Source organism: Prunus mume, linkage group LG5 (genome assembly GCF_029339155.1).
Source record: "Prunus mume cultivar Tortuosa linkage group LG5, ASM2933915v1, whole genome shotgun sequence".
In the NCBI taxonomy this organism is placed as follows: Eukaryota; Viridiplantae; Streptophyta; class Magnoliopsida; order Rosales; family Rosaceae; genus Prunus; species Prunus mume.
In genome coordinates, this window is record NC_142702.1 from 3,233,401 (window position 1) to 3,243,860 (window position 10,460).

At 36.3% G+C, this 10,460-nt stretch overlaps 1 protein-coding gene across 4 annotated transcripts; it reads left to right on the forward strand.

The window, feature by feature from the left end:
* The first annotated feature begins 4,404 nt into the window (after positions 1–4,404).
* On the forward strand, positions 4,405–9,890 carry LOC103330669 (LOW protein: PPR containing protein). Of its 4 annotated transcripts, none has more exons than XM_089053481.1 (4): positions 4,405–4,950; positions 5,597–6,692; positions 7,286–7,415; positions 9,443–9,890. In XM_089053481.1, the coding sequence occupies exons 1-3, from the start codon at positions 4,627–4,629 to the stop codon at positions 7,306–7,308; spliced, it is 1,443 nt and encodes a 480-aa protein (XP_088909607.1). In that variant the 5' UTR covers positions 4,405–4,626; the 3' UTR covers positions 7,309–7,415; positions 9,443–9,890. The 4 variants fall into 4 exon arrangements, with proteins under 4 accessions (XP_088909607.1, XP_008231494.2, XP_016649909.2 ...); XM_008233272.3 differs by lacking the exon at positions 9,443–9,890 and adding an exon at positions 8,522–9,354; XM_016794423.2 differs by lacking the exon at positions 9,443–9,890 and adding an exon at positions 8,522–9,354 and having other exon boundaries at positions 7,286–7,411.
* The last annotated feature ends 570 nt before the right edge of the window (positions 9,891–10,460 follow it).

Sequence of the window (10,460 nt, forward strand, 5' to 3'; positions counted from 1 at the left end):
AGCATCCAAATGTTCTTTTTCCTAGTGGTAATATCTCTAGTGTCCATGTATGATTTTTCTCCAGAGCCTTCATTTCTTCTTTTATTGCTTCGGTCTACTTTGGATCTTTCAATGCTTCAGTCACCTTAGTGGGAATGACAATAGTAGACAACCGATGCATAAACGCCTTCAATGGTTTAGGCAATCTTTGAGTGGACATATGATTGACAATTGGGTACTTCAATGTCTTCCTAATATCAAGAGAATATCGATTTGATTGTTTTCCACCATTTTGCTTGGTATCCAATAGAATCATCAAATAAATACACGAGAAGGCATTCGGTTGAGCAAATAATAGCAGTGATGATAGCATCATCCAAGTAGTGGCAAGGAACATCAGCCCCAATCAAGAGTGTGCATGCTGTTTCGAGGAGAAGACGATTCTTTCATTCAGCAACACCATTCTATTGCGAAGTTTGAGGACAAGTCATTTCATGGAGAATGCCATGTGTATGAAAATACTTCTGAAAGTCATGATTGACATGTTCTCCTCTATTGTCATAGCGAAGGATGCGAATTTTGGTAGAGAATTGAGTTTCAATCTGTTTGTGGAAGGATTTCAACATAATAAACAATTACATTTAATATAGGAATTTTTGGCGTGTAAGGAAAGTAACGCCAACACGTTTGATTTTCCGCAATTGACGAATTCAACTTTGAGTTTCAACTTGGATAATCGCTCCATTAACCCGATAAAAGCAATTTTAAAATGTAAACAACGAATATATTTTGGAGAGTCAGAAATATTGGGCCTACGCTTCTAAGCATTTAAATGTACTAATTTCAAACAGCTGAAGGCCCATTTTGATTAAAAACATCCCTAAATGGGCTTTTTTCAGTTTAGGTCCAAACAACAATTTTAATTAGTTTCTATTTATTATTATTATTTTTTACGTGGAGAGTTCTATGTACATAGCATTTACCTCTATATTCACGATCCGAGTTTGAGTTTCTCATCGTCCACTCTAGGAACACCCTTCGGTGTGAACAAATGGAGTCACCACACACCTTTATTAGTGACATCTCTTTGTGAGAACAAGTGGATCGACTACACAATACTTGCAAATCTTTTAATTCACCTATATCATCAGTCTTTTCTCTTGGACCCCTGTGGTCCAAGAGACTTGTGATCACCCACCTTTGAATCTAATTTAAGGGTTTAGAAAAAAAAACTAGTTTAAATTTTCTTTTACTTTTACTGAATGACATATTAATTTTACTTGAATACCAAAAACAAAACAAAAAAACAAAAAAACCTCACCCTAAAACACATTCTAAAACTTCAAAATCTCAAGATTGTTTCTTGCTCAACATGTTATCAATGAAAAACAACATAGTTGCAATAACCCGAGATTAAAATTAATGTTTGACAAAAAAAAAAAAAAGATTTATGAAAATCATATTAATCAGTCAAAGAGAAGGAAAAACAATTGTAGAAAATTTCAAACAGATTTGTTTTGCATGAATCGACTTATGGTTACACTCAGTGCCATTCTGCAAAGAAAAAAAAATTCAGGTCAGCGGAATTTTTTTTTTCAGATTATGCCTTTGCATTCAAATATAAATTTAGTGATTTGTTTTGTATTGATAATTGATGCATATGCACATGGTAGTCGACAAAAATCACACACTTGCAGAGTATGGGATCGACGGAATATAGTTCCAACGAGAGGAGATGTGTACTGGGAATAATTCATGCAGTTCCGAAATAAATAAAAATGAAAATTTCTCAAATATGAGTTCATGAACCACTCAGATTTACGATTTCAAATAAGAAAATTGAGTGCAAAAGTGAAAAGGAGCAAGAACCTGAGCTTGGTTGTGGGAGCCTCAAAGTTTAATCACGTTGAAATGAGAGGGATTGAGTGACTTTAGATTTTCGCTCGCGACGCCGGATTCGGAAGTGCTGCAATTGCGAATCATGGGGAAGAAGATGTCACAGATAGCACGATATTGTCCGCTTTGGGCCCCCTCTCTCCTCACGGTTTTGTTTCCGGGAACTCACAAGCTCAAACTCGCTTAACTTCCCAATGGGTCACCTATCCTGGATTGCTCTAGCCCAAACTTGCTTAACTTCGGAGTTCTCATGACTCCGAAGCTGAGCTCTCAAAAGTTCTCGTGCTAAATGGAGGTGGGTATGTACATATAAGGTACATCACCCTCTCTCCGTTGGTCGACGTGGGATGTTACCGAAGAACACTTTCAAAAATTTTGGGGTTAGAAAGTGTTTTAGTGTGAGACCCTTTTTTTATAAATTTTTTTTGTTCAAGTTAAATTAATATGTCATTCAATAAAAGTAAAAAATAAAAATTAAACTAGTTTTTTTCTAAATCCTTAGATTAGATCTAAGGGTGAGTGATCACAAATCTCTTGGATTATAGGGATTAAGATATTAACAAATGACAGAAATATGACAATTTTGTGAGTCGATGAGGTTTAGCTACAAATTTTGGTTTAATTTCTTTTTGATCGAAAATGATAATTTCACTCATGAATAATCCGAAAGAGGGCTCCATCTATCACACAATTAGTAATGACTTTGATGGTTCATGCCAGAAAATAAAATTGGAACCTGGCAGTCTCTGTTTTCTGTTCAAGTATTTGCCAATTGCCAAACTCGGTTCATTGCATTTCTCTCTCTTCACTGCTGCTTTCTAAACTTGGTCATATGATAGGAGAAGAATTCAAACATTCCAATAAGCGAAAAATCAATAAAAGGAAAATAATGGCTCATGATTAGTTACACTAATTTTATTGTGTGTGTTTTTTTCCCCTGTTCCATGGACTTGTATCATGCAAGCTATTCTTCAGCAAAATTGTTGGGTCTCTTAACAAGAAGAAGAGGATGAGATTTAGGGATTTCAAGAGAATAAGGAAGAGAGAACGTAAGAAAGGAAATAGCCTTGTAATTCTGTATTTCTGATTCTGTGTAAATGAATGGTAAAAGTATACTTTTAAAAATCTATGGATGCCGAAAATCTGGGAGAGTAAACGAATGGTGTATCAATTAACTTTTAAGAGAGTCAACCTATGGATGCCGAAAATCCGCTGGGAGAGGTCCCCTCCGGGGAAAGATGTTGGGGGCAGGGATCTCCAAATTTTAAAAATCTCCAATTCAGTATGGGCCGGGGATTGTATTGTTATCCTATCTCCGAACCCGGTCCGACAAGTGATATATTTATTTTTACTTAATAATTATATGATAATGTAATAGAACAAACAAAAAGTTACATGATAGTTGATAATATGAAGTTTTTTCAAATGAAATTGAGATGATTTTCATTAGTTTGGTTGAATTTATGTTTCAATTGAATATAACTAAGTTAATTGATAGTTTAAAGTGAAATTAAGTGTTATAATGTAAGATAAATATATTTTTTAAATAAAAAAATTGGGAATTTGGGGCGAGTTTGGGAGACAACCCTTGACAGGAGCGAGGAGAATTTCCCGAAAATTCTTAGAGCATCCACAATGGAAGGGTGTATAAGGGGTGTATGTTAAATATACACCCATTGTCACTGAATCATCTCCAATGGGGAAATGTAAGGGGTTGTAAACATACATCACCACCATGGAGATCTAAAATAAAATGCACATTTGCATATATTTTTACATCTTTTGCAGGCGGACCCACCCAAGAAAAGAGATGAAAAATTATACATCTTAGATTTACATCGTTTCCCATTAGATCAAAAAATGTATTTACACCCATCGGAGGTGTAAATGGGATGTAAAGTGGTTTTACACCCCCGAAAATACACCCCCCACTGTGGATGCTCTTATCAGGATGATATTGCCATACCCAATTCCTAACCTGCCCTACCATCCTAGATCAATCTAATATATCAATTTTTTTGACACCAAAATAATAGACCCACTATATCAATAAATATAGTCCACTAAATTGTTTCTCAAGGAATAAAAAAACAAAAACCAAGAATGAAGTTCATATGAAGTTCATATATACTCCCCCTTTTATCTCCGTCTCTTCCTCATAACGTTTTAATCTAGTGGCATATAGTCTTCACTTTATTAGAAATTTTCTGGATTTAAATTATGAACTAGGTTGTTGATGAAAGAAAAACTACCAACTTTTAAATCCTAACCAATGTTTTCAAAAGGATGCTAAAATTGTGCATCATATGCATTTCTCAATCTCAATCCTTACCCACTCCCCCAACGTCCCCTTTTTTTCTCATCTCCTTCAACATGACTTTAGTGTAGTTTAGACGATCATTTGTACATTTGTTCCACACAAAAAAGATTATAGCTTGTATTAAAAATAAAAAAGCAGAACTGGGCTTGCTTACTGGGCTTGCTTAGCCCAAAGATAAGGTTATATGCGTGGTCCAAAAACTATGAGGAAATGAGGACCTTGTGTAATTTCAACTCATTTGCATCCCAAACTCAGGCGCATTTTAGACTCAGACGCAAAAAGGAAAACAACACTCAGGCGCATTTTATCACAACCCACTTGACCCTTCTAGCTTGCGCTTCTCACCGTCGTCCTCTGAACTGAACCCCAAGCCATCTAGTCACTTCCATATCCACTTGACAGTCTCTGAACTGTCAACGACCACCGGCATAATGGAGCCACACCTCCTTCACCCCACTAACCTGCGCTCTTCAACCTCAACCTCCTTAACCTCTGCCACATATTCGATAACACTCTGCGGTGAACATGCCCATAAACGAAACCCAACAATCCATTGTCTTCATTTATCGAAACGGAGCTCCAACCCGTCTTTGAAGGCCAAAAAGGAGCTTTCTCGACTTCTGAGAACAGACGCTGCTGTTAGAAACATTGAGAAGAAAGCAAATTCCAACAAGTACAATAACCTTTGGCCCAAGGCTGTTTTGGAGGCTCTGGATGAAGCTATTGCAAACAATCTGTGGGAGAGTGCTCTTAAGGTTTGTGGGTCTTTTTTCTTTTCTTCTGTGTGTTTTGGGTATGAGTTTTGTCTTATCAGTATGTTGGATTTTTGGTTGTTTGGTTTCTGGGTTTGTGGAGTTATGTTCAGCCTCTGTTTGTTTTTAATTTTACTTTTTTATTGTTTTGTTAGAAATAGTGGGGAATTAATAATGAGATTATAAGTTTGAAAATTTTGAGATATTAAGTTGGACAACCTCGCTGAAATGAAAAGTTGACAGCTTTAATTCAGTGGAAATAGGATTAGTTGTGGCTTGAGGCTTTCTGGGTTGGGGAGACGTGAACTCTTTAGGTTTGCGGAAATTTATTGTTTATGAACTAAGGCTTCTGGGTCTGTTACATGTTAAATTTCTCAATTGGTGATCTTATGTAAGAAGAGTTTGCTTAATTGAAATTGCTGTTCTATCAAAGAAGCAACAATTTCATTTTGATTAATTGTGCAAATGGTTAGATTCTAAAATCCTTGGTCATTTCAAAATAATTCTCTACAAAAAATTTAAGTGCTATTTGTAGCATCCTGGTTTGGAATGCCAACCATATGCCACTGGATTTCTTTGAGTCTTCATTTCTCCCTTTTGTTCCATCATAAAATTTTTTCTGATACAAAACAACTCATCCTTTCTTTAGATTTTTGGACTACTACGTAAGCAACACTGGTATGAGCCGAGATGCCAAACATACACTAAGCTGCTGATGATGCTTGGCAAGTGCAGGCAACCTGAGCAGGCCAGCTTGCTTTTCGAACTCATGTTAAGTGATGGGCTAACACCTACTGTTGACGTCTACACTGCTCTTGTTAGTGTTTATGGAAAAAGTGGCCTCCTTGACAAGGCGTTCTCTACTGTCGATGATATGAAGTCAGTTTCTGACTGCAAACCAGATGTATATACATTTTCTATTCTTATTAATTCCTGCACCAAATTCAATCGTCCTGATCTGATTGAAGAAGTTCTGGCTGAGATGTCATATCTGGGGATTGGATGCAACACAGTCATATACAATACTCTAATTGATGGCTATGGTAAGGCTGAAATGTTTGAACTGATGGAGGACTCATTGACAGACATGATTGAAAGTGGCAGCTGCCTTCCTGATGTTTTCACATTAAATTCTTTTCTTGGGGCTTATGGCAAATGTGGACAGATAGAGAAGATGGAGAAGTGGTATGATGAATTTCAGCTGATGGGAATAAGGCCAGACCCTAAGACATTTAATATCCTGATTAAATCATATGGGAAAGCAACAATGTACGAAAAGATGGGGTCTGTTATGGAGTTTATGAAGAAAAGGTTTTTCTCCCCAACTGTTGTTACTTATAATATTGTAATTGAGGTATTTGGGAAAGCTGGAAATGTTGAGAAGATGGATGAATACTTCAGAAAAATGAAGTATCAAGGAATAAAGCCTAACTCTATCACCTATTGTTCTCTTGTTAGTGCGTATAGCAAAGCTGGGCATATGAGTAAAGTTGATTCCATTTTGAGGCAAGTAGAGAATTCGGATGTTACACTGGATACGCCTTTCTTCAACTGTATTATTAGTGCTTATGGTCGGGCTGGTGATGTAAGAAAGGTGAGCGAATTGTTTTTGGCAATGAAAGAAAAAAAATGTTTGCCTGACCATATCACCTTTGCTACCATGATCCAAGCCTACAATGCACGAGGCATGACTGAGGCTGCTGAGGACTTACAGAAAAGGATGATTACCAACACGGAAAATTCAGGTATCTTAAAATGCCTTCCCCATTCTATGAGTTTCTATGTTATCTCCCTTCTAATTTTGTATTTAACTATTGATGAAGTTACTTTGTTTTCTCTAGTCAATCCTCACATAAGGAAGGCATAAAAAGAATTCTACTTAGAGTTGTGCTAACTCAGCTCATGTGTTGCATTTTTAGAGGATTCTTCTATACCTACGTTTGTAACTTCAATGGTTGAGGGATTCATCAATTCAGCAGCTAGGATTTTTTATTTTACTTATTATTTGTTTAAATATAATTTTTAAAGAACTTAGCAGCTAGATTCTAAGTTATTGTCGTTAACATTCAAGAGTCTAGACGATCAAAATCTGATATGGGCTGGATGACGAGAGGCTCTCTTTCATTTCATAAAAATTCCCTAACCTCAGTTAAGGCGGGATTCTATTCCAATTCTTGGTACGATGCCAGAGACTTTACTAATATGCTAGCTAGTGTTCTCTGAAAGGACCGACTTTAATTCTGCTTTTACTATGTCTTATTTTTAATGAAATAATTTCTGCTTTTACTATGGCTTATTGATTATGGGATACATCTCATTAAACCGTTGCATTTTGAAGGCACAAAGTTGATTGGATGCTAGTATGTTAATTATATTGAAGAATAAACCTTCAAATATAAACAATGCAGACTTCAAAGATGGTCAAAACTCGGACAAATGATGATAGCTTTTGGCCAGCTATATTGTAGGTAATCATAACTTCTTATCCTCCTCTCTCTAATTCTCTAGAAAGTTGTGTCTACTTTTATTACTAATCTCTGCTGAATGTGATTGGGAGAAAAATATAACCATAAACGCAAATTCAGACTAAATGTTAATGGGTGCGACTCTGATATTGTGATTAGAGGCTTGAGTAGATGTCCTTGGAAAGACATCATAGGATATTGACGCAGTGAGATATAGGGGAATAGGGAGATTGAACGATAACCCTAAAGTAACAGTGTTGGAATCCACCAAAAGATTGAGTAAAACTCAAAGGTATTTGATTGATAATAAACTGAACTGTCACAATATAACGCCATGAGTTAGTTTAAATAGAAAACCTTAGGAAACCCTAGGTTCCAGAATATTCATAAACTTGGCTAATAAGAAAATAATAAAAATCCTAACTAAAATCATATATTAGGAAAATAATATCCTAATAGATAACTTCTAATAGATAACTTATTCTTAAAAATATAAAATAAAACATTAAAGTAAATATAAATCTTGACAGAGTCCATAATTGCTTCAATCTTCCTCAATCAATTTGAAAATCTCAACAATAGGCCTTCCTCTTTTCCTATCGCCAAATTTGACATCTAATCGGAACTTTTCTCTCTTGCACGATTTCCTGCCAACTTGGAGCCACTTTATTTTAATTAATTTTTCACACCATAATTGACCCATATTTTGTCCTACATTAGTTATTAATTCTTTTATCCCTAACTTTGGTTAATGTTGGGAAATGGGGTGGACATTAGGTTCTAGAGGAGTTGTGGATGGGGAAGTCTTCTGTATGTTCCTTTTATCCATGTTTTTCATAAATTTTTCAAGTCACCTATATAGCATTCCAATTGCCAATATGTCCATTGATTCTTCTTTTGCTATAAGTTGGAATTATAATTTCTGCACAAACTTGAATGATTTGGAGGTTATGGAGCTTTCTTCGTTACAACCACCGAAAATATGTCCTTAGAATTGAGGAGATTGATAAAAGTTATAATAACTTGAGTCATTCCATGTGTTTTTTGTGTAAACCGTTTTTTAGCAGTTAATTAACGAATCATCTCCTCCCATTTTTGATCCTCTTCAGATGATTTGGAAAGCACAAGTGTAACATATACGGCACAAGTTTTGGGATAGATTATGCTCATTGTAGAGTCAGTATTGCGACATTATCCTCAGGGGTATATCTCTATATTGGTGGGCCATGTGCTGAATGGGAGCTGAAAGTATAGACTTATCTTTCTTCATTGCCCTGTTACTCTAAAGCTTTGCCACAAACTGTTTTCGGAAGCAAATGTGATATGTGTGACTCCCCAATTTTGCATATTCTATGATAGTTGCTTTTGGAGGGGGGAAAGGAGCAGAAATAATATGTAATAGTTGTCTAATGACTATTGCATGCGTATCTAGTATGGATGGAACAAAACCAGAGGATTTTTGAAAACTTTAATGTGGATGAAGTGAAGGGGTTATGTGATGTCATTTTCTTTTGGGCATCATTGAAGAGAAGAAGAGAGGAGGGGTTACTTGCTTGGTGCTTGCGCTAAGCAAGGTGGTCGAAGAAGGCTGCAAATGGAAGCAACTGTATACGACCTCCTCTTCCCCTTCCACCAACTGCTACGCTTGCAGAGGACGCCATTGCCATTGCTAAGTCTTGGTTGCTTTTAATCATTGTGGGCTTTTCATCAGAGATGTACCAATTTTTCTTATAGAGGCATATTAGAAGGTGGTTATCTTTTGAGTTTTCTCTTGTTTAGGTTAGTTTCTTTTGCATTTTATGTGAGATTCTTTTGCAATGTATTTTGATGTTCATAGTTGCTGGTTGGTTATTTGTATGTGTTCCAAACTCCAGTGGGCTTCCTTGTACACTATGATTGTACTTTCATGTATAGCATTTTAATAAAATGTTTGTGTTCCCCATTTCTTTCGGTTATCTTCAAAACATGATAGCTTTTCAATGTTTTTTGTCTTTTTCCCCCTTCAATATGGTTGACTTATAGCCTTACAGATGAAATTAGGTGAACTAATAAATTTCATTTTGGTGGATCTGAAGACATGTTTGTTAAAGGAAGAATGTACATGGCACAAAATGGCAATTCTGCACTTTTTATTTGGTTATTTGAATTGGCAATTGGATACAGAGTAAAGAAAATTAAGAAGTGGAGATGGCTTCAGCTGCAACAGACCTTTTGATTGGGAAAGTAGTATAATTTCTTGAAAACCAAGTCTCATTGTTAGGAGTTATGATCAAATTGTTGAATTTAGAGACGAGCAAATGAGTTGGGGGTCCATGCACAAGAATTCTCGGTCAAGCTATGTGTTTCCCCCAAGAATCTTTGGGAGAGGCATCGAATTTCAACCTGATTGCTGAAGATCATCAAAACAATCGAAGACATTCCATAAAGAAAACAAGGTTATCTTGTAGAACAAGGCATGAATACTTCCCGTGATACGAAGGGGTGATGGGAGTCTCTTTTCCTTGAAGACGATAATCTCGCTGGCATCGTAGATGCCAAAGAGAAGTTAGTTGGATGATTGTTGTCTGCACAGCTTCAAAAACTATAATTTCAATAGCTGGAATGGGAGATTTGGGCAAGACGACTTTAGTTGCATCACTTCTGCTAACTGGAAAATTAGAGAAGGTTCAAGTTTGGTTTCATTCCTTTCAGAGCCTTTACATTCTTGATTTTGTATTGGTCCAGGGGTTAACCCAAGATTGTCTTCCTCACTTCGAAGCACCACCCAATTTGACTAAACTTTGGCTGACAATGCATGTGTTGCTGCTAATGTGCTGTTATGGTGTATACATATCTCGTTGGAGACTTGATGATTATTATTTTTTTGGGTTTGAATAGTAGATTTCATAAAAGGCCAAAGCCAAAAGAGAGGCAAACAGAGACGGGAGTCCCAACCTGCATCAATACAGAGCACTCACCGGAAGCCAAACAAACAACCCAGGAGGAAAAGAAAAAACGACACCTACAGATACAAAAGATCATAACTAAATACAGAGCCTGCACAGTGAC

What these genes read in the sequence shown, in the direction of transcription:
- LOC103330669 (XM_089053481.1), top strand. Translation starts at nt 4,627, where the DNA reads ATGGAGCCACACCTCCTTCACCCCACTAACCTGCGCTCTTCAACCTCA. An exon ending in TGTGGGAGAGTGCTCTTAAG is followed by an intron (nt 4,951 to 5,596) that starts GTTTGTGGGTCT and finishes TCCTTTCTTTAG; the next exon opens with ATTTTTGGACTACTACGTAA. An exon ending in TACCAACACGGAAAATTCAG is followed by an intron (nt 6,693 to 7,285) that starts GTATCTTAAAAT and finishes TGCATTTTGAAG; the next exon opens with GCACAAAGTTGATTGGATGC.